This window comes from Podarcis vaucheri (assembly GCF_965113315.1).
Source record: "Podarcis vaucheri genome assembly, chromosome: 13".
NCBI classification, from domain to species: domain Eukaryota; kingdom Metazoa; phylum Chordata; class Lepidosauria; order Squamata; family Lacertidae; genus Podarcis; species Podarcis vaucheri.
In genome coordinates, this window is record NC_138751.1 from 48,993,967 (window position 1) to 49,016,288 (window position 22,322).

The 22,322-nt window shown below is 46.5% G+C and overlaps 1 protein-coding gene and 1 long non-coding RNA gene across 2 annotated transcripts; one reads left to right on the top strand and one right to left on the bottom strand.

The window, feature by feature from the left end:
- Positions 1–484: 484 nt before the first annotated feature.
- LOC309516430 lies at positions 485–15,198 on the bottom strand. Its single transcript, XR_014212913.1, has 2 exons — positions 15,056–15,198; positions 485–588 (listed from the first exon to the last, which is right to left on the bottom strand). It is a non-coding gene; the product is annotated as an uncharacterized lncRNA (long non-coding RNA).
- Positions 14,008–20,900, top strand: FABP1 (fatty acid binding protein 1). Its single transcript, XM_082195194.1, has 4 exons — positions 14,008–14,153; positions 15,213–15,385; positions 17,529–17,621; positions 20,785–20,900. Exons 1-4 carry the CDS (start codon positions 14,087–14,089, stop codon positions 20,833–20,835), a joined length of 384 nt encoding a protein of 127 aa, XP_082051320.1. The 5' UTR covers positions 14,008–14,086; the 3' UTR covers positions 20,836–20,900.
- The last annotated feature ends 1,422 nt before the right edge of the window (positions 20,901–22,322 follow it).

Here is a 22,322-nt window from a genome sequence, read left to right on the forward strand (position 1 = left end):
GCACCTCCCGATGTCATCATAATCCATTTTGCGAGCTAATAAAGTCAAGGTGCCTTGTAGGACGGAAGCCGTTGGACGAGTTGAGAAAGGATACAGCCGAGACCTTTGTACCGCTGCCTTAACTGGCAGCTTTTCACAAGAGGCTGTAAAATGAGACACATCAGCAGCACTGTTTGTTCTGAGACCAAAGGACAAGAGCCAAGATGAGGCCAATTTGCAGAGCCAAAGGTCAGTCCCGAAATGGCTCCGCAGCGCTGCTCGTTCAAGTCTGTTTGGGGGCCCAGGAAGTTGCAGGGACAACTGTACTGGGTGCCAGTGGGGTCCAGGCTGGTGGCCATTGGCTGGAGAGAGCCCAGGGGAGCTGTGGGATTTTTCCAGCCCTTGCTTTATTGACAAATATACAAGTGGAGAGTGAAGTCATTGTTGACATTTGCTAAGGATTGGAAATTTATTGTGGACTTTTTGCGTGAGAATGATCTCGTAATACAGTGGTACCTCGGGTTAAGAGCTTAATTCGTTCTGGAGGTCCGTTCTTAACCTGAAACTGTTCTTAACCTGAAGCACCACTTTAGCTAATGGGGTCTCCCGCTGCCACTGCGCTGCCGGAGCACGATTTCTGTTCTCATCCTGAAGCGTATGTAACCCCGAGATACAGTAGTACCTCGGGTTACATACGCTTCAGGATACATATGCTTCAGGTTACAGACTCCGCTAACCCAGAAATAGTATCTCAGGTTAAGAACTTTGCTTCAGGATGAGAACAGAAATTGTGTTCCAGCAGCACGGCGGTGGCAGGAGGCCCCATTAGCTAAAGTGGTGCTTCAGGTTAAGAACAGTTTCAGGTTAAGAACAGACCTCCGGAACGAATTAAGTACTTAACCCGAGGTACCACTGTATCTGGATTTGAAGACTGAAAAGACAGAATGGTTCTATCTTAAGGAATGAATATCATATGTAGCTGCAGGACAGAGAACTGGAAGACCTTTTATTTTTTATTTCCTTCCTTCCTTCCTTCCTTCCTTCCTTCCTTCCTTCCTTCCTTCCTTCTTTTCTTTTTTTCTTGTGTTCTCTTTTTTTAGGTTTCTCCTTTCCTTGTATTTTCTTCCTTCTGACTTTGTTCTCTTATAGACTAAGTAGCTGTTTCATCTAAGTATATTATAAAAAGATAATTTGTAATGGGTATGTATTTTTGTACACAGTGGTACCTCGGGTTACAGACACTTCAGGTTACAGACTTCAGGTTCTGGCTTCTGGGATTCAGAATTCCCCCCCCCCCTTGTTTTCCTTCTCCAAAAACTCGGTTCGTCTTATGGTCTGATGCGTCTCATAGTGCGAAAAATACAGTACTTTATTAACGCAGCGGTACATATACAGTCTGCAGTCACACAGGGACTGTCTGTGATCAGTTGCAAGACCGATCATAAACCGCCATTGACTGCAGTAATCTAATCTAATCTGCACAACCTGGCGCCGCCGGATTTCTTTATAGTTATTACTACATGGCTTAGCAGTCCATTGATTAAAGAAAACCATTATCCTGAATTATCATCATAACTTCGTAACATTGTAGCTGCAATGAAAATGATGGCCGAGTTACAACTCTGCACGCTGGTCAAGGGCAGAAAATGCCACCTGGAGGAGTTTTGCAGGCGCCATCCTTTACAACCAGTCCTGTCCACAGAGCAACATGAGAGAGCTGAATCAACAGAGAGAGACGAAGGCAGCAGGGCCCACACTCTTGGTTCACATCAGGCTTGTTCACACGTTATACTGAACACAGGTGCAAAGTGCCTTTGCACATGTACAAGTGTTTGTGTGGAAGGCTGCACATCTGCGGTTTTGTGAAGCTCAATCATTTGTGCACACAATAGGTACACAGATCATAATGGAACATGTGAACACACACACAAACACACACACACTGTGAAACCCCAGCTTTTTTCCAGGCCACTGTGGTTAAGACAGTTATTTAGAATCATAGAATCATAGAGTTGGAAGAGACCACAAGGGCCATTGAGTCCAACCCCCTGCCAAGCAGGAAACACCATCAGAGCACTCCTGACATATGGTTGTCAAGCCTCTGCTTAAAGACCTCCGAAGTAGGAGACTCCACCACACTCCTTGGCAGCAAATTCCACTGTCGAACAGCTCTTACTGTCAGGAAGTTCTTCCTAATGTTTAGGTGGAATCTTCTTTCTTGTAGTTTGGATCCATTGCTCCGTGTCCGCTTCTCTGGAGCAGCAGAAAACAACCTTTCTCCCTCCTCTATGTGCCCACTCACAGGACTGAAATAAAACTCATAATGTTTATTGTAAACATTTGGTTAGACCACAAGATGTAATGCTGTAATAACAAAGGTCCGTATAGTGAAAGCTATGGTTTTCCCAGTAGTGATGTATGGAAGTGAGAGCTGGACCATAAAGAAGGCTGCTCGCCGAAGAATTGATGCTTTTGAATTCTAGTTCTGGAGGAGACTCTTGAGAGTCCCATGGACTGCAAGAAGATCAAACCTCTCCATTCTGAAGGAAATCAGCCCTGAGTGCTCACTGGAAGGACAGATCCTGAAACTGAGGCTCCAATACTTTGGCCACCTCATGAGAAAAGAAGACTCCCTGGAAAAGACCCTGATGTTGGGAAAGATTGAGGGCACAAGGAGAAGGGGACAACAGAGGACGAGATGGTTGGACAGTGTTCTAGAAGCTACCAGCATGAGTTTGACCCAACTGCGGGAGGCAGTAAAAGACAGGAGTGCCTGGCGTGCTCTGGTCCAGGGGGTCACGAAGAGTCGGACACGACTAAACAACAAATGTCTAAAGTATAATACAACAATTTATTAAAGAATTATAGACATTTATAGAATGTATATATAGTAATCACGCTTAAGTAAGAGCAATGTAGAGAAGCCAGAAGACGGGTGGAGGGAAGTTAATTCGGATAAGATATAGATAGAAAGGAGAATAACATTGTTAAGCTGCATTGTGTTTAAGACATTTGGGGAAAAAATTAATAAAAATTATTGAAAGGGAAAAAAAAGACAGTTATTTAGCCCAGCTCCAAAAACCGAGGAGAAAGCATCTACTTTGCTTCTAAGCCTTATTGGGGAGAGGACTTTTGCTTGCTTATGTCAGGACACATAACTACATATTGCACTCTGAGGATGTGGACTGCAATGATCCTGAAATGCTGAGACCAGGCTCCCAATCCCTGCCATTAGAAGGTGCCCCAGGGGGATTTTGGTTGACTCGACCATCTCCTTGGTTCTACCAGCTTGGACTGCCGCGCAACAATGGAAACCGTAGAAGTGAGTCAGCAAAAAGGCAGAGCAGGAATAACGTACCAAACTGGTTTTGCAGTGGTTTTGTTTTGCTTCAAGCAACCCATCAGGAATAGCTTGGGGAAACAGGGCAGACCTTTTGATCTCCAACACTCACTACAATGATTTATTTAAGAGAATGGTGAGTCTAAGTAATAATAATAATATGGATAATAAATGTTCATAAATGTATCAACCAAGCACGTACATAGATCAGCACAGGAAGACCAACCTGAAACCATTTTGACTCCCCAACTGACCAAATGTTTTCTCTGCGAGGAGGGGGGGGGTCAGGGAACCTTCCCATTGCCTCAGGAATTGGGAAATCACCATCTCAAAGGCTGACAGATTACCAGGAAAGGCAATCAGATAAGGCATTATCAGATAACCTGTGAAATATACTCCGGAGTCAAGAGTGGATTTCATGCTCTTTATTCAGCTCCTAGTGGTGAGGAGGAATGGAAGTTCCCCCAGAATGTCTGCCTTATATACATTATTTACACAATGGGCCCCACATGATTGGCTAATTTCACATGATTGGCATTTTGGATCCTATTCAACTCAGTACATAACAACCTGGCAGACAGGAAAAACAACAACGCCTTTTCTGTGACTTAGGTATGATGTTTGTGGGGGGTGATCTTGAGCTCCAGGGCAGGGAATTTAAAAAGTCTATATAAGGTCTTCCACGCCATTGTTCGAGGTCCTCCTCCTTTCCTCCGTGTGAGGGGAGCACCCTGTTGCAACAGTTCAATAAAGATCAGGCTTACGAGCTGCTATCCTTCTCAATATTCTCTCGTTGGCCTCTGTTATTTTCTCCGGCCGATGGAGAACCTACAAAGGACTCTACAAGGGCTCTTGTGTTCCCCGTAAGGGAACAAGGGCAGATTTTTGTTTATTACATCTATTTAACCATGCATGTGGGAAAGAAGGGTTTTACTGTTTCCCAACAGGGTAGGCGAGTTTTGCAAGAATATCCACTAGAGTTTAGGTTCCCTTTAATCTCTAGTGGAAGTGAAACTGCAAAGCAAATGTTTATGGGGGGGGGCAGAGAACACTCAACTTATCTGACACCAGAAGCCAAGGTAGCTAGGTAGCTTGATAATAATAATAATATTCTTTTTAAATAAAAAAAACCCGCCCATCTGGCTGAGTTGCCCCAGCCACTCTGGGTGGCTTCCAACACACATAAACATAATAAAGCATCAAACATTAATAGCAGCAATCAGATCCTACATTTAAAAAATCACAATAACTTCAAAATAAACAACTTATATAAAATAAAGCAATATTCAATGATCCATTAGAATCCAATAGTAAACAGTACAATTAAGCACCAGCAAATAATAATTTAACAATTTACACTTATCAATTGCAATAAATAATTACTAATCTGTAACCAATAAAATAACAGCAAATCACAGTGCATAAAATGCCAGAAAGCGTACAAAACCATGTAAAAGGCTCAAACTGAGAAACAAGGATGCACAACTTATAAAATTATTTTTAAAAACTGTCCCTGAACTCCTCTCTTTCCAACTGCTTCCGCTGTTCTCAAAGTCATGGGCTGGGAAAGGCTCTCAGGAGCTGGAGGGTGGGGCAAGGTAGGTGGGAAAGCCATTGCCTGCAGAAAGATTGCCTTGCTTTTCTCTGTCAAATCCCACTGTCACACATATGTTGCATGAAACCTAATAATAATAATAATAATAATAATAATAATAATAATAATAATAATTTATTTATACCCCGCCCATCTGGCTGAGTTTCCCCAGCCACTCTGGGCGGCTCCCAATCAAGTGTTAAAAACAATACAGCATTAAATATTAAAAACGTCCCTAAACAGGGCTGCCTTCAGATGTCTTTTAAAAATAAGATAGCTACTTATTTCCTTCACATCTGAAGGGAGGGCGTTCCACAGGGCAGGCGCCACTACCGAGAAGGCCCTCTGCCTGGTTCCCTGTAACTTGGCTTTTCGCAGTGAGGGAACCGCCAGAAGGCCCTCGGCGCTGGACCTCAGTTTCCGGGCGGAACGATGGGGGTGGAGACGCTCCTCCAGGTATACAGGACCGAGGCCGTTTAGGGCTTTAAAGGTCAGCACCAACACTTTGAATTGTGCTCGGAAACATACTGGGAGCCAATGCAGATCTCTCAGGACTGGTGTTATGTGGTCCCGGCGGCCACTCACAGTCACCAGTCTAGCTGCCGTCTAGAGCATGGGTAGGCAAACTAAGACCCAGGGGCCGGATCCGGCCTAATTGCCTTCTAAATCCGGCCCGCGGACGGTCCAGGAATCAGCGTGTTTTTACATGAGTAGAATGTGTCCTTTTATTTAAAATGCATCTCTGGGTTATTTGCGGGGCATAGGGATTCGTTCATTTTATTTATTTTTTCAAAATATAGTCCGGCCTCCCACAAAGCCTGAGGGGCAGTGGACCGGCCCCCTGCTGGAAAAGTTTGCTGACCCCTGGTCTAGAGTCTAGACCGGTGGTTCTTATACTCCACCCCACCCCTCTACGGACCATGTTGTTGCTGGCATCTGTCTGTCTCAGGAGACAGGTGTTCCTTGGGACTGAATTTCAACTGCTGGAAGGTCGCAGCACTTGCTGCGACTGTAGAGACCGATGCAGGAGAGCCATGTTTTGTTGCAGCTGGGGCAGAGGAAGGTGTCCGGTTGTGCTGCTGCACATGCACCGGGGCATTTCATCTCTCTGTGCTCGTCCCAGTGGTCATTTCTTCTCTGGTCACTGCTGTGGAAACATGACCTGATTGTCTGTCTCCAGGCTCGATCTCTGCAAGAGAGATTGATGTTGCCAGCCTTCATGTCATGTTTCCAGACATCTTTGTACAGTGGTACCTTGGTTTAGGGAACGCGGGTGGCGCTGTGGGTTAAACCACAGAGTCTAGGGCTTGCCGATCAGAAGGTCGGTGGTTCAAATCCCTGTGACGGGGTGAGCTCCCGTTGCTCGGTCCCTGCTCCTGCCAACCTAGCAGTTCAAAAGCACGTCAAAGTGCAAGTAGATAAATAGGTACCGCTCCGGCGGGAAGGTAAACGGCGTTTCCATGAACTGCTCTGGTTCGCCAGAAGCGGCTTAGTCATGCTGGCCACATGACCCGGAAACTGTACGCCGGCTCCCTCAGACAATAAAGCGAGATGAGCGCCGCAACCCCAGAGTCGGCCACGACTGGACCTAATGTTCAGGGGTCCCTTTACCTTTACCTTACCTTGGTTTAAGAACAGCTTAGTTTATGAACAATTTGGATTAAGAACTCTGCAAACCCAGAAGTAGGTGTTTTGGTTTGTGAATTTTGCCTTGGAAGCAGAACGTGTGGTCCATTCGTAAATTGAGTCCCCCGCTGCTATGGGAAAGCACGCCTTGGTTTAAGAATGGCTTTGGTTTAAGAACAGACTTCTGGAAAGGGATTAAGTGCATAAACCAAGGTACCACTGTAATGCAGAGTTGGGCCCAGTGCCTGAAACCAGCTCTCCGTAGAGTACGTCCTTAGGGATCCTGTCATCTTCTGCTCTGTGGACATGACCACATTCTGTGGACGTCTATAGTGTAAACGTCGCTGAGACAGGACTGCAAAATTGCTGGGAATGTGGACTTGGAAGAGCAGCGAGTCCTGCTAGTGCAACGGGACTTTCCTCTTCTCCTCCCCCTGTGTGCCCTCTTGTGCCCTCCCCAAATTTGCTCCAAAGGGTCATGAGAATCTCTGGAAGAGCATGGAGTGGAGGGGACTGGTGATATTGTTCCACTTGGAGAAATCTTTGGGTTGATGGACTGGTTACCTTTGCATGGCATTGAATTCCACCCATGTATTTATGTAAAATCATTCATATCCTGTTCCTCCTCTCTAAAAAGATCAAAATGGCATACAATAAAAGGAGCAAACAGCAGTTAAATTAAACAGACTACCTATATATACACAGTATATTTACATATATGGCTGCTGGCAGAAGGGCTCAGCAATAGTTTAAAAGGGAAGGGAAAAAACTAACTGCCTTCCTCAATATGAACAAAGGAGGTCCGTAAAAATCATGGGGCAGGTGTCTCTGCAGCAATGTAAAGGTAAAGGGACCCCTGACCGTTAGGTCCAGTCGTGGCCGACTCTGGGGTTGCGGCACTCATCTCGCTTTATTGGCCGAGGGAGCCGGCGTACAGCTTCCGGGTCATGTGGCCAGCAGGACTAAGCCACTTCTGAAGAACCAGAGCAGCGCACGTGTCAGGGCTGCCTCAGGTCTCAGCTCACAAAAGACCAACGCCAAGCTCTTCTTATATACAAGTATGTTTATTGCAGTTCATTATTGGTTCCACAACCGAGGCGCGCAGCCCCGCGTCTCTTAGCCTAGACATTTGAAGTCCCCTCTGAATCGGTCCCGCCTCTACACCAGTTTAAGAGGCTTGTGCTAGACCACCTCTTCCTGTCCTTTCTTTTCCGCAGGGTCTTTCTGCCCCCCTGGGTTCCTTCCCTCCTGCTCTCCCCTGACGCGGATCCCTCAAATGCCTGCTCCCCCCTCCTTCATGCTTTGGGGCCAGGCTCCTCCTCCGGGCTCTCTGCATTTCCGCGCGCCTCCACATTTGAACTTGGCGCGCGTTCGCTACCCCTGACCTTCCTTTTGACAGCTACACTACTCCCTGTACTACTCTCCGCCCCTTCCAGCAGGACGTCCTGCCCCGATCTCCTTCCCCTGTCTCCTTCCTGCTCTGCTCCGTGTGTCACACTGGGAACTCCACCCTTCTCACTCCGTTCCTCCTGGGAAGCCGACCCCGATCTCCCACTCCCACTCGGGGTTTCCCTGCTGCTTCCCTGCTCCTGGCAAGTCCCCCCTGTGACCCCCCTTGGCTTGACCAGGGGCGCCCCCTTCTGGGAATCCTCCGATTCACTTGAGAGACTCATGGAAGACCTCAAGTCATTGTCATCCTCTTCCTCACTGTCCTGGGTTTCTTCCCCATCGCTCTCCGTCTCCCCCCTCACCTGTGCCTCTGTCCCTGAACCCCTGACAGCACGGAAATGCAGTTTACCTTCCCGCCGGAGCGGTACCTACTTATCTACTTGCACTTGGACGTGCTTTCGAACTGCTAGGTGGGCAGGAGCTGGGACCGAGCAGCGGGAGCGCACCCCGTCGCGGGGATTCGAACCGCCAACCTTCTGATCGGCAAGCCCTAGGCTCTGTGGTTTAGACCACAGCGCAACCCGCAACCCTCTGCAGCAATGTACATTGCAGCAATTGCATGAGCACTATTAACATGTTAAGTTATAAACAGCAGCCACAGGGCCCCATCCAGGACGGTCCTGATCCCCCGGTGACTCACCTCCCTGTCTCACCCGAAGGCAAGCACTCCTCCTGCGAGCACTCAGGTCTCTCCTTCTCTCAGACCTTAGTCTCTGCAGCTCAGGAGATGTTGGTGGGTTACTAGACCCAGAGGCCGCCTCAGCCTCCCCTGACCAAACCGGTAGTGGAGCAGCTGTAAGTGATGGCCCAGCTGAAGGCAACGAGGTAATCCCTGCATCTGGAGCCAGGGCAGGCTCAGGCCCCTGACTCAGCCCAGCTGGTGCTTGTTGCAGACTGGGGCTCTTCAGAATCAGGCCCCAGACTTGGTTCAGATGCCGCCTGAGGCAAAGGATCCGGTGCGGACTGAGACTCCTCTGGTTCCGAGCCCGAGCCCGAGTCCCAGGCCATCACACTGGGGCAGGGCCTTCAGCCCTGGCCCCACCTGGGCACGCGGACATGACCACTCTTCCCAGATTCCTTTAATGGGATACCCCAGCATTTGGAGGGGCAGGCGGAAACTACTACCTCCCCTCCGTCCAAGACAATGGATTGCCCCAGTGCTCAACCCAATGCTCCAATGCTCAACCCAATGTCCCAGTGCCCAACCCAATGCCCAATCCAATGCCCCAATGCCCAACCCAATGCCCCAATGCACAACCCAATGCCCCAGTGCCCAACTCAATGCCCAACCCAATGCCCCAATGCCCAACCCAATGCCCCAATGCCCAACCCAATGCCCCAGTGCCCAACTCAATGCCCAACCCAATGCCCCAATGCCCAACCCAATGCCCCAATGCACAACCCAATGCCCCAGTGCCCAACTCAATGCCCAACCCAATGCCCCAATGCCCAACCCAATGCCCAACCCAATGCCCCAATGCCCAACCCAATGCCCCAGTGCCCAACTCAATGCCCAACCCAATGCCCCAATGCCCAACCCAATGCCCCAGTGCCCAACCCAATGCCCAACCCAATGCCCCAATGCCCAATTCAATGCCCAATCCAATGCCCAATCCAATGCCCAACCCAATGCCCAACTCAATGTCCAATCCAATCCCCCAATGCCCCAATGCCCAACCCAGTTGCGGCAATTGCTATGAGGTAGGCAAAACCGCGGGATGGAGCCAGTTTGCCCGGTAGACAAATTCCTACCCGGCCCCATAAAACAACAACCCCCGTAGCCACAGCAAAGTCCTTGACTATCACCTTGAACCAAGGTTGGGTGGGTGGAGAACCCGACAATGGAAGAGAAGGTAGGGCCCCAGGTGAGGGCTGTTTAAATGGCCAGCGAGTGGACCCAAGAGTAGCCTTCCCTGCTCTATCGGCTCCGCCCCCTGCCACAGCCCGTGTCTAAGCCTGTATGCCCATTCGCCAAACCAGGATGCAGGCCAGGATCTGGCTCCTGATAGACAGCGGGGGCTTACACGCACACCCCACCTATCAAGAAGGGGTGCTTAGGCTGCAATTACCTGGCCGGGGCCCCAGTGGAGTCTCTACTGTCGTGCAATGCCACCACACTGAAAGGCTTAGCGAGCTTGCTCCCTGGCTAACTCCCAGAAATAGGTAGAGCTTTGTATCTTCCATGCACGGGACTTTTCTATGAAGTTTGTCCCCAAGTTTATTTCACCTTCTCTTTGCTGAAAAGCCACCTGAGATCATTAGGAATTACCGTATTTTTCGCTCTATAACACGCACCCGACCATAACACGCACATAGTTTTTAGAGGAGGAAAATCCGTAGGCATGCCACCCGTAGGCATACCCTCCATAACACGCACAGACATTTCCCCTTACTTTTTAGGAGGAAAAAAGTGAGTCTTATGGTGCAAAAAATACGGTAGTTACTTTATCCCATGCAGCACTGATGAGTTTCCAGAAGCAGGCCTGCCTTGAATACCAGCAGGTCTTCAAGAATTTGAGTGGCAGCTGGAATAACTTCTCATCAGATTTAAAAAATAACAACAACAACAACCCCAACCCCCGAAGGTGTGATTTAAAAGTTTGAACGTTTAGCCATTGCAAATAGATTGAGAGGGGATGAACTGTATATTCAGCCAGTGATTCCATCTATTAAAAAGCTTTATACTGCTGGATTTGTGGAAAAGAATAATGACGATTATTTGTAAAGCCTCCAGGGGATCACGTTAGAGTGACATTTGCAGTAAATGACAAGAGGCAAATTGTTTCTTTGATGCCTGGGAAAATTACCAGTTTCTGGCTGGAATTCCCCCCCCCCCCAAGCCTAAACTAGTCTCCAAATGGATTCAGCTAAGTCTTCTTAAATGCCTAAGAAGTTTAGTAATGCTTCTACTTGTTTAGCTTTTGTAAGATGCAAAATATTTTTTTAAAAAAACAGGCCTATGGCGGGGAAACGAGACGGTCAATTTGGCAAGAGACAATTGAGTGGGTGGGCGAGTGGGGAAATCCCCAAATTTCCTAATGGTATAACAGGTCTATTCTCTTTCTCTCTGCCTTTAATTTTCAGTGCTGGGAGGGTGGACTATTTATTATATGTCTCCAGGCAAAACTCTGAAGGCACAAAGTACTTTCTGTCTACTTCAGGCTGTTTACATTTAGATGGGAAATACAGTGGTACCTCGAGTTAAGTACTTAATTCGTTCCGGAGGTCTGTTCTTAACCTGAAACTGTTCTTAACCTGAAGCACCACTTTAGCTAATGGAGCCTCCTGCTACCACCTCGCTGCCGGAGCACGATTTCTGTTTTCATCCTGAAGCAAAGTTCTTAACCTGAAGCACTATTTCTGGGTTAGTGGAGTCTGTAACCTGAAGCGTATGTAACCTGAGGTACCACTGTAGATGGTCCACCAAATGACAGGGGTCATGGGTCACAGAGCAACGGGAGCTCACTCCCGCCAACCTTCTGATTGGCAAGCCCAAGAGGCTCAGTGGTTTAGACCACAGCGCCACCCACGTCTCTTGACAAATCCCTGCGACGGGGTGAGCTCCTGTTGCTCTGTCCCAGCTCCTGCCAACCTAGCAGTTCAAAAGCATACCAGTGCAAGCAGATAAATAGGTACCGCTGCAGCGGGAAGGTAAACGGCGTTTACGTGTGCTCTGGTTTTCTGTTGCGCCAGAAGCGGTTTAGTCCTGCTGGCCACATGACCCGGAAAGCTGTCTGTGGACAAAACAAACGCTGGCTCCCTCGGCCTGAAAACAAGACGAGCGCCGCAACCCAGTGGCGTAGCGTGGGGGTGCAGGGGGGGCTGGCCGCACCGGGTGCAACATCTGAGGGTTAGGGGGCGCAAATCCACGGGTTAGGGGGCCCAACTTACTTGCCTTGCCCCGGGTGCTGACAACCCACGCTACGCCACTGCCGCAACCCCATAGTCGCCTTTGACTGGACTTAACCGCCCAGGGGTCCTTTCCCTTTACTGTACAGTACAGAAGTGGCTTCAGATGAAATATGGCTGGAAGGGACGGAACTCAATTGCAGTGTATCAGAGGTGATCTGGCCATTTCTCCACTGCTTTTCTGAAAGACGCCTGACCTCTTCTTCCCCATACATAACCGGTTCTACTTATCTATCTTTACCTTTTCATGAGTTGTCAGCAAGCAGAGCTTCAGGGAATATTAAGAAGGAGAAAGAGGAAATAGTTCTAGGAGTGTAGAAACTAGAAACTGGGTTTCCTTAGGTCCATGGCAGTGACTAGAGAAAATTATTTTTAAAGTATGTGACTGTTTGTTCTGGTGATACACGTTGCTCTGTTGCAACCACATTGTGCAACAGATTGAAGAAGACGGACAATTTTGCTTCTTTGTCTCAGAGGATTCTTAGCGCAGATGTACACCATATACGTACAGTGATTTGACAATTATTTATTCTCAACAAATCTAGGAATTTACAATTCTGTAAATGGAGAGCAGGGCTTATGGACCTGTAACAGATAATTCCTAGCACCCCTACCAAATCACAAATTCCAGGATTCAAATAGTATGAAATGCAATGAAACAAATAGTATTAAATAACATGAAAGCCATGCGGCTAAACCACTATAAAAATGGCAGACATACTCAAAACAGGGCAAATGATTGTTTGACTTTACCTTCATACCAATATAGCTCAGTTTAAGGCAGCAGACCAATTAAAAGTCTGCTCTAGAGAAGAATTCCAACATCAGTGTTAATACTGATGAATTAATTTGAAATTTATTGTGTATTGTTGTAAACAAAACTTGCCCTTTTCCCTTATGGGGTATCCAAGAGCCCATATAGAGTCCTTACATAGGTTCCCTATTGGTAGGAGAAAATAACAGAAGCCAACCAGAGAATATTGAAAAGCAAAGCAGCTAGTAAGCCTGATCTTTATGGATCTGTTGCAACAGGGTGCTCCCCTCACACGCAGGAAAGGAGGACGAACCCCGAAAAATGGTGTGCAAGGCCTTATAAAGACTTTTGAAATTGCCACCCTGTAGATCAAGACCACCCCCAGAAACATCATGCATACATCACAGAAGGGGTGTAACCCAAGACTACCCCCAGAAACATCATATATACATCACAGAAATTTAAATGTTGTTTTTCTCTTGTCCTTGTTTATCTCCTGTCTGGCAGGTTACTTGATTGGATTTCCTGGGTAGCCTGGCCAGTCTTTTGTAGTGATAAATACTTAGTTCCTGGGCCAGGTCACAGGCTCACACCCTATTCAAACAGACATATCCTTAAGACAGGATTTGTGAAGGAAAAGACAATGGGGAGGCTTTTCCATTTTGACCTTGCAGAGAAAAGATTTGGTCAGTTTAAGAATCAAAACGGTTCCAGGTTGGCCTTCCTGTGCTGATCTATGTATGTGCTTGGTCGGTACACTTATGAACATTACCATATATCTAAGACCATAAAATTCCTATCACAGTATTATGTGTTTTCATTTTGCATTTTCATGTTGTGAACCATCCTGTGTTCTTCGGATGAAGGGCAATATATAATAATAATAATAATAATAATAATAATAATAATAATAATAATAGTAGTAGTAGTAGTAACGACCCAGTGAAAAAACACTATGAGTGATAGCCAATTAAGCTCAGGGCAGACCCAGAGAAATCAATGGAAAGTTCACTGACCAGTGAGTTTGAGTTTACTTGTAATGCTTATTGCAGCAATTTCCTCCTTAAACTTTCAATCTTTCACAAGCATTTCCAACATTTGTAGTACTGCTACAGAATGCAGATTGATCTTCAACGTCACTTGCATATTTTTGCCCTAGCTTTTAACAAATGTTTCTTATTATATGCATTCCACCTGCAGAAAACAGAGGCTTTCTGACACGGCAAGTGCGACTTCTCAATTACACTTAGCTCAGGTGATTTAGTGATATTGCCTATCACTTTGGTACAAAGTTGATGCTTCAGCAAAAGGGGGAAGGAGTGAAATCACTTAACCTCTGACCAAGTTTCAAGGCAAGGGAGGGTTATAAAAGGAAGAGCCGGCCTCCGGAGGAGCTGCCTTCTCTTCTTATCTCTCCGAAGAACGCATCGCCATTATGAGCTTCAACGGAAAATTCGAACTCCAAACCCATGAGAATTTTGAGCCCTTCATGAAAGCCATTGGTAAGCTGGTCAAATGAGGTGGTTAAATTGTGCTCCCTGCCTTGCCAGGGTCTTCATTTTTGTCTTTTAAAAAGGTATTTGAAATCCAACAGCAAGCAGTAAAGAATTAAAAAATAATTATGGCACTTTTGTCTCAAATGTAATTTGTGTAGATGGGATTTTTATGATCACATGTTGTCCTTTTTATGTTCCTTACTTTCCTGCTGGTATTAAAATGAACGAATATGTCTTTTGGTCTCATACAGAGCATAGTGACAATAAGCTGCCTTAAAATTTGTGGCAATCTTCATGCCGCAAGAGCAGAATTAATGATGTACTACTATCCAATTCTAAGCCGTGAAGAGGTTGTGTCTGATAGAGTGTAGTAGCTAAGCGTATTTTCAAAAAGGAAGGTTGTAACAGGTCTCACCTCAGTCAGATTTCTAATGTGAATATAAAATCTACATTCTCCCAGACTGTTCACTTTGCATTACAAAAATGTATCTCCATAGCTTTTTCTTTCATTTGAACAACTACCTGAAAGACTCTCAAACAATGTAATCCTATCTGTGTGACTTAGAAGTGAGTGGTATTGTGATTCAGAGTACCTAAATGGGCATAGGATTGCAACCTTCATGTGGAAATGTTCTGAGAGTTTGAGAGCTGTGAAGTCCCCACCCCCATTTCTTCTATTATTATTATTATTATTATTATTATTATTATTATTATTATTATTATTATTATTATTATTATTATTATTAATTTTATATACTGTCCTTTATCAAAAGATCTCAGGGCCATAGGGTTATTTAATGATCTACAGTGGTACCTCGGGTTAAGTACTTAATTAGTTCTGGAGGTCTGTTCTTAACCTGAAACTGTTCTTAACCTGAAGCACCACTTTAGCTAATGGGGCCTCCCACTGCTGCTGCCGCACGATTTCTGTTCTCATCCTGAAGCAAAGTTCTTAACCTGAAGCACTATTTCTGGGTTAGTGGAGTCTGTAACCTGAAGCGTCTGTAACCTGAGGTACCCCTGAATTACGTCATTGCATACGACTGTTGATTTCCTTCTGCCCAGGCCTTTCCGATGAGATGATTGAAAAGGGCAAAGACCTCAAGAGCATCTCTGAAATTGTTCAGAATGGCAAGAAGTTCAAGGTCACCGTGACAACCGGAAGCAAGGTGTTGACTAACGAGTTTACAATCGGAGAGGAGGCTGAGCTGCAGACGCCAACAGGAGAGAGGGTCAAGGTAGAGTCTTCTCCATTTATATATGGCAGGGAACCTATGGCCCTCCAGATCTTGCTGAATGACAGGTCCCATTGGCCAGGCTTGCAGTGGCTGATGGGAGTTGTAGTTCATCGGTGTCTGGGGAATCAAAGGTTCCCCACACCTGATACAGGGCTGGCTTCCTTTGAACAGGAAGCTAGTTTCTAATGAGAACAATCAGATCCCACCTACAAACATACACAAACTCTATCTTCCCCATATACTATGGCTACCATATTTTTTTCAGTGAATCCGGGGACACATTGATTATTATTTTTTGAAGCTGAGTAGCAACAGGGAGTCAGTACAGTGGTACCTCGGGTTAAGTACTTAATTCGTTCCGGAGGTCCGTTCTTAACCTGAAACTGTTCTTAACCTGAAGCACCACTTTAGCTAATGGGGCCTCCTGCTGTTGCTGCACCGCCGGAGCACGATTTCTGTTCTCATCCTGAAGCAAAGTTCTTAACCCCAGGTACTATTTCTGGGTTAGCGGAGTCTGTAACCTGAAGCGTATGTAACCCGAGGTACCACTGTAGTGGTGATAGTGAGGCAAAAGACCCTGGGCCCAAGCACACATGCATATTGTATAAAGGTGCAAAGCCCTTCTTTCGCACCCTGTGAAACATAAATGTACAGAATTTTTAAAATAAAAAAATTCCTTCCAGTAGCACCTTAAAGACCAACTAAGTTAGTTCTTGGTATGAGCTTTCGTGTGAATGCACACTTCTTCAGATACACAGTGTATCTGAAGTGTGCATGCACACGAAAGCTCATACCAAGAACTAACTTAGTTGGTCTTTAAGTGCTACTGGAAGGAATTTTTTTTATATTTTATATTTTATATTTTTTTATTTTTTATATTTTTATTTTGACTACGGCAGACCAACACGGCTACCTACCTGTAACCAGAATTTTTAAGAAACTGGGCAACGGCTGGCCGCCCGCCACTCCCGAGCCTCCCCCGATCAGTCAAAACAAAGGGGGAAGGGGGCAGGAGATCGCACAAGACACATCATCTGCACACAAGACACACCATATGGGGACTTCCGGTGAGGAAAAATGGTGGGCGCCACGGCAGCAAGCAGCTCCTGAAGCCAGCCAGAGCCAACTGCGCTACCAGGCTGGCTCTGGGCTGCTCAGGCTGCCACTGCCATGTTTCCCAGGGACAAATGTGCAAATCTGGGGACATTCCGGGGACGGAATTTGTTCGGGGACAGATTTGCAAATCCGGGGACTCTCCCCAGGAACTGGGGACGTCTGGTAACCATATCATATACAGCAGCCTCAAAAGAAATATTATGAAGCAGGCAAAAGCATTTTTTCCCCAGGGAATGTATGTGGGAAGACCACATTCTTTGATCATATACATGCATATTTCTCACTTAATGAAAGCAGAGAGGTGTAACATATTTCACAGAGCCATACTGACACATTACCATAGATCAGTGTTTCCCAAACTTGGGTCTCCAGCTGTTTCCCCCCCAAAAAAAATTTTTTTTATTAAATTTTTCAGTTATAATAAATACAACATAACAAAAAAGAAAAACAGAAACAGAAAAACATATTAAAGAGAAAACAATACAATACAATACTAAAAAAGAACCAAAACCACAACAATAAAAAGTAATCTTAATCCCATATCCCTTGAAAACCCAATTTTGTTTACACTGTTAATTGACTTCCTCAAATCCCTCCCTTCTGAATTTCCTTGTATCTGCATGTAGCAGCTTTCCAATATCATTCTTAAACAAAAATATTTCCAACTATTATCTTATTTACTTTTCTTACTGTTCTAAATCCCATTTATTTAATTAAATCCTAATTTCACCGTAGGCCTGTTTGGTACTTTCAAGTGACTCCTAATTAGGTATTTATATTTCCAGCTGTTTTTGGACTGCAACTCCCATCATCCCTGGCTGGTCAGGGATGATGGGAATCGTAATCCAAAAACAGCTGGAGACCCAAGTTTGGGGGGAACTGCCATAGATCACAATAAAAAGGCAAGCTCACTGGGCACCCCTCATGTGTGGAGGAAAACTTGGGCTTATGAACATGTTGACAAGGTACATGAAAATGTCAGCGCTTAAACTGGAACCCAATCGCGGCTGCTTTTCTTCTCCCACAGGCCGTTGTTCAAATGGAAGGAGACAACAAGATGGTTGTGAACCTGAAGGGCATAAAGTCTGTCACTGAAATAAGCGGGGACACCATCACTAATGTAAGTCAACCTAAACTTGAGGCCTCCATTGCAGCCTGGACCACCACTACAATACTTTACCCTAACTGCTCCATTTTCAGAGGGCCTTGGAAGTTAAGGCCTCTAGAACAGGAGGAGACAATTTAACGTCCTCCAAATGTTGTTGGAGAACAACTCCCATCAGTCCCAACTGTCATGGACTGGGAGAGGAACCAGCTGGAGAACCACCAAGAGAAGGAGACTCAGAGCCCAGGGAGTGGTGGTGGAACAGCGATGAGTAGTCAGAGGGAGAAGACTGGAAGAGGAGGTGGCAGAAGCTGAAAAGGTTACAGGGCTTAAAGAAGTGGGAGAGTCAATGGCTGAGCTGGGCCCAGGGGTTAACCCAAGCAATGCGGTCCAGGTCCGATCCGGAATCCCAGGATTCCACGAGGAAATCCAACAGGGACAAGGCAGGAAACCAGTCAAGGTCAGGCACAGGGTCTCAGGCAGGTTCTAGCAAACAACAAAGTTGCTCCCGCAACCTGGGGTCCGACAGACTTTTCTCTTTGTCGGGGTAACGGCCGGTCCTGATCCCCCAGCGACTCACCTCCCTGTTTTGCCCGAAGGCGAGCACTCCTCCTGCGAGTACTCAGGTCTCTCCTTCTCCCAGACCTTGGTCTCTGCAGCTCGGGAGATGTCGGTGGGTTGCTAGACCCAGAGGCCGCCTCAGTTTCTCCTGACCCAACTGGTGGTGGAGCAGCTGTAAGTGATGGCCCAGCTGAAGGCAATGAGGTAATCCTCACATCTGGAGCCAGGGCAGGCTCAGGCCCCTGACTCGGCCCAGCTGGTGCTTGTTGCAGACTAGGTCTCTTCAGAATCAGGCCCCAGACTTGGTTCAGATGCCGCCTGAGGCAAAGGATCCGGTGCGGACTGAGACTTCTCTGGCTCCAAGTCCGAGCCCAAGTTCCAGGCCATCACAGTGGCACAGATAAGTCCAGAACCAGAGGCAGAAACCGAAGAAGGCAAGGAGAGAGGAAGGAGGCCAAGATGCAGAGATGAGTCAGGGCAGTGAAGAGTCGCGGGTGTCTCCCCCTCCTGCTCTGACAAGCTCCCCTTCCCCTTGTCTCCCAGAACCAGAAGAGGCATGAAAAGGGCGGAGAAGTGGTTGGCTGAACGCAGATGCAGTCTCTGATAGCTTGGGGGAAACCCTGGAGAGGAGGGGACTTAAGACAGCTGTGGGGAAATGGGGACTTTCAGTCTCAACAACTGCTTCATTGGGGGCAAGACCTGCCAGAGAAGATTTACTGTCCTCTTTGGGCCTGACCCTCAGCCAGGTTTGCAGTGCAGAAATTGTGTTTTTGCTAATAACTCAACTCTGAATGTTGTGATTACTGAAGGCTCACTCTTTGACGCCAGCCAACATAGCTAATGGTCAAGGCTGGTGGGAGTTGTAGTTCCACAATATCTGGGGTCCACCACATAGGCTACCCTGTACCACAGTATCAAAGGATTTAGCATGTTCCTCATATCCATACTTTTTCAGTTTCAATGCATTGGGTGGTTTGGTTTCAAATTCAGGTAGAATGTAAATATTTTAATGTATGGCAGGGGGCCACAGCCTTTGGGTCATCTGCTAAGTGGAGAATTATAATAATTTATTATTTATACCCTGCCCATCTGGCTGGATTTCCCCAGCCACTCTGGGCAGCTTCCAAAAGAATATTAAAATACAATAGTCTATTAAACATTAAAAGCTTCCCTAAACAGGGCTGCCTTCAGATGTCTTCTAAAAGTCTGGTAGTTGTTTTTCTCTTTGACATCTAGTGGGAGGGCGTTCCACAGGGCAGGTGCCACTACCGAGAAGGCCCTCTGCCTGGTTCCCTGTAACTTGGCTTCTTGCAGTGAGGGAACTGCCAGAAGGCCCTCAGCGCTGGACCTCCGTGTCTGGGCAGAACAATGGGGGTGGAAACGCTCCTTCAGGTAGACTGGACCAAGATCATTTAGGGCTTTAAAGGTCATCCTGTTTCAAGTTGTACACTCCTGGTGCAGATGTTTAAGAGAACAGCATCCCATCCCATGAACAAATCCAGTATTAGTCATTCTTGGGAAGGCTAACTTGAAGTTTGAGGTCATCCTGAACAGTGGCGTAGCGTGGGGGTGCAGGGGGGGCCGGCTGCACCAGGCGCAACATCTGGGGGTTAGGGGGCGCAAATCCACAGGTTAGGGGGCGCAAATTACTTGCCTTGCCCCGGGTGCTGACAACCCACGCTACGCCACTGATCCTGAAAAAGGTTTCTCATAGTATTAATGTATATACTTTGAGAAGGAGGCAAAATCCCCTTATTGGTTTTTTATGTCTATATTGATTACATTTTTATTTATGAGGGGATTTTCAAAAAAGCACTGTCAATGATTCTAGAGTGGTTTACAAAATCTGGGTCAGATAACAGGGTGTCAGGCATTGGTTGCAGACAATATATCAGTGATTGTTACCTTATTATAATTATTGGTGATACCGAATAGAAATGGGAGTAATATTTTGGGGGACCCATATATACCAAATGTGCAGTAGGCTCAAGACTCTGGGTTCAAGGTTTGCTTGCATCATGTATGCTGGGCACAGGATCACAGCTATTGGGGAACCAGGGCACAGCTATTGGGGAACCAGGGTGCAAGGAAATTCAGTTTGCATGTCTAGGCAAAACGACCTACCGTATTTTTCGCTCAATAAGACGCAACAGACCACAAGACGTGCCTAGTTTTTGGAGGAGGAAAACAAGAAAAAAAATATTCTGAATCTCAGAAGCCAGAACAGCAAGAGGGATCGCTGTGCAGTGAAAGCAGCAATCCCTCTTGCTGTTCTGGCTTCTGGGATAGCTGCACAGCCTGCATTCGCTCCATAAGATGCACAGACATTTCCCCTTACTTTTTAGCAGGGGGAAAGCGAGTCTTATAGAGCAAAAAATACGGTAATTCAAGCCTTCCATAAACAATCCATGTACCAGAACACAGTCATCCTTTGAAATTCACGCTCCTCTAAGTTTAGCAATGCAGATTTGCAGCCAGGTAATAACTGCAAACATGGATATGTTGCCCTGATCTCTTTTGGGAGAAAGTATCAATGAAAAAAATTATTTTTTAAAAAAAGAAATTAAATATAAAGTGTGGATGATTAAAGCTCTTGGTTTTTTTCTTCCCTTTCTAGACGCTAAGCATGGGTGACATTCAATACAAGAGGATCAGCAAAAGAATCTAGATAACTCAGGCATTTCTGTACTTTTACTGTGTAAAAGTAGTACAATAAAGTGAAATGTATGCAAACGCCTCTTCGTTGCCGTCATTATTGGTCTATGGAAGACAGCTATCAAAGACAAGAGTGCCCAAAGCAGCAGTTAGGGTCAGGTTGGGTCTCTCTCCCAACTTAACAGGATTTATTATACGGTTGCCATACGTCTGGAATTTTCTGGACATATAGGAATACTGCAGCCGCAAGCAGTGTCCTTTCGGAAATCGGCTAATGTCCGGAAAACTCCAGACATATGGCAGCCCATGTCTGCAGTGTCATTTTTGCAGATTTCAAAAACGCCCAATTTCTTTGGCCAAAACTTAAAAAACAAAAAACAAGCTCACCAACTTTTCTGTCTGGATTTTTCACATTTTGAAATATGGCAATCCTAATCTCCTAATATTTTACATAGCTGTCAACTTTTCCCTTTTCTTGCGAGGAGTCCTATTCAGAATAAGGGAATTTCCCTTTAAAAAAGGGAAACGTTGACAGCTATGATATTTTATGATTCATGCTTGATGGCTTGTGAGTGGAAGGAATCAGCAGAGGACTTTGGGTTTCACCCATAAGGCCTTTGAACACCCATAAGGTCATTGGAAAAGCTGGATAGCTTAGCTAGGACAGACATTCAGCCAGAAAAAGGAAGGGACTAAGTGGAAATAAATGCTGCTTTAAGAATCCCCAGATTTGTTATCTTCTGAAACCCTAAGCCAGGTGTCTGCAACTTGTGGCCCATGAGCCAGAAGCAGCCTGTGGAGACCGTTTAACTGGCCTACAAGCCGCCCCAGAACTGAGTCGCCCATTCAGCGAATCCCGCCATGCTGCGTTAAACCTGCGTTAAACTGTGTGGGGACTCTCTTCCGTGGCTCCGGAAATCGCTTCTGCGCATGCACAGACACCGAAAATTGCTTCTGTGCTGGTGCAATTTTCAGCGTCTGGGCATGTGCAGAAGCGATTTCCGGCACCCACGGAGGATCTCCACCCAAGTGATCCGGCCCAGGCAAGGTAAACCTTGTCAACCCCTGACCTAAGCTAAACTGGTATGCCGGTTGCCATTAGGCCTGGTGCAAATGAAGGGTGGTACTTGGGACACAATGGGATGCGGGTGGCGCTGTGGGTTAAGCCACAGAGCCTAGGGCTTGCCAATCAGAAGGTCGGTGGTTTGAATCCCCGCAATGGGGTGAGCTCCCGTTGCTCGGTCCCTGCTCCTGCCAACCTAGCAGTTTGAAAGCATGTCAAAGTGCAAGTAGATAAATAGGTACTGCTCCAGCGGGAAGGTAACTGACGTTTCCATGCGCTGCTCTGGTTTGCCAGAAGCGGCTTAGTCATGCTGGCCACATGACCTGGAAGCTGTACACCGGCTCCCTCGGCCAATAAAGCGAGATGATCGCCGCAACCCCAAAGTCGGCCATGACTGGACCTAATGGTCAGGGGTCCCTTTACCTTGACCTTACTTG

What these genes read in the sequence shown, in the direction of transcription:
- FABP1 (XM_082195194.1), top strand. Translation starts at nt 14,087, where the DNA reads ATGAGCTTCAACGGAAAATTCGAACTCCAAACCCATGAGAATTTTGAG. An exon ending in GCCCTTCATGAAAGCCATTG is followed by an intron (nt 14,154 to 15,212) that starts GTAAGCTGGTCA and finishes CCTTCTGCCCAG; the next exon opens with GCCTTTCCGATGAGATGATT. An exon ending in CAACAGGAGAGAGGGTCAAG is followed by an intron (nt 15,386 to 17,528) that starts GTAGAGTCTTCT and finishes CTTCTCCCACAG; the next exon opens with GCCGTTGTTCAAATGGAAGG.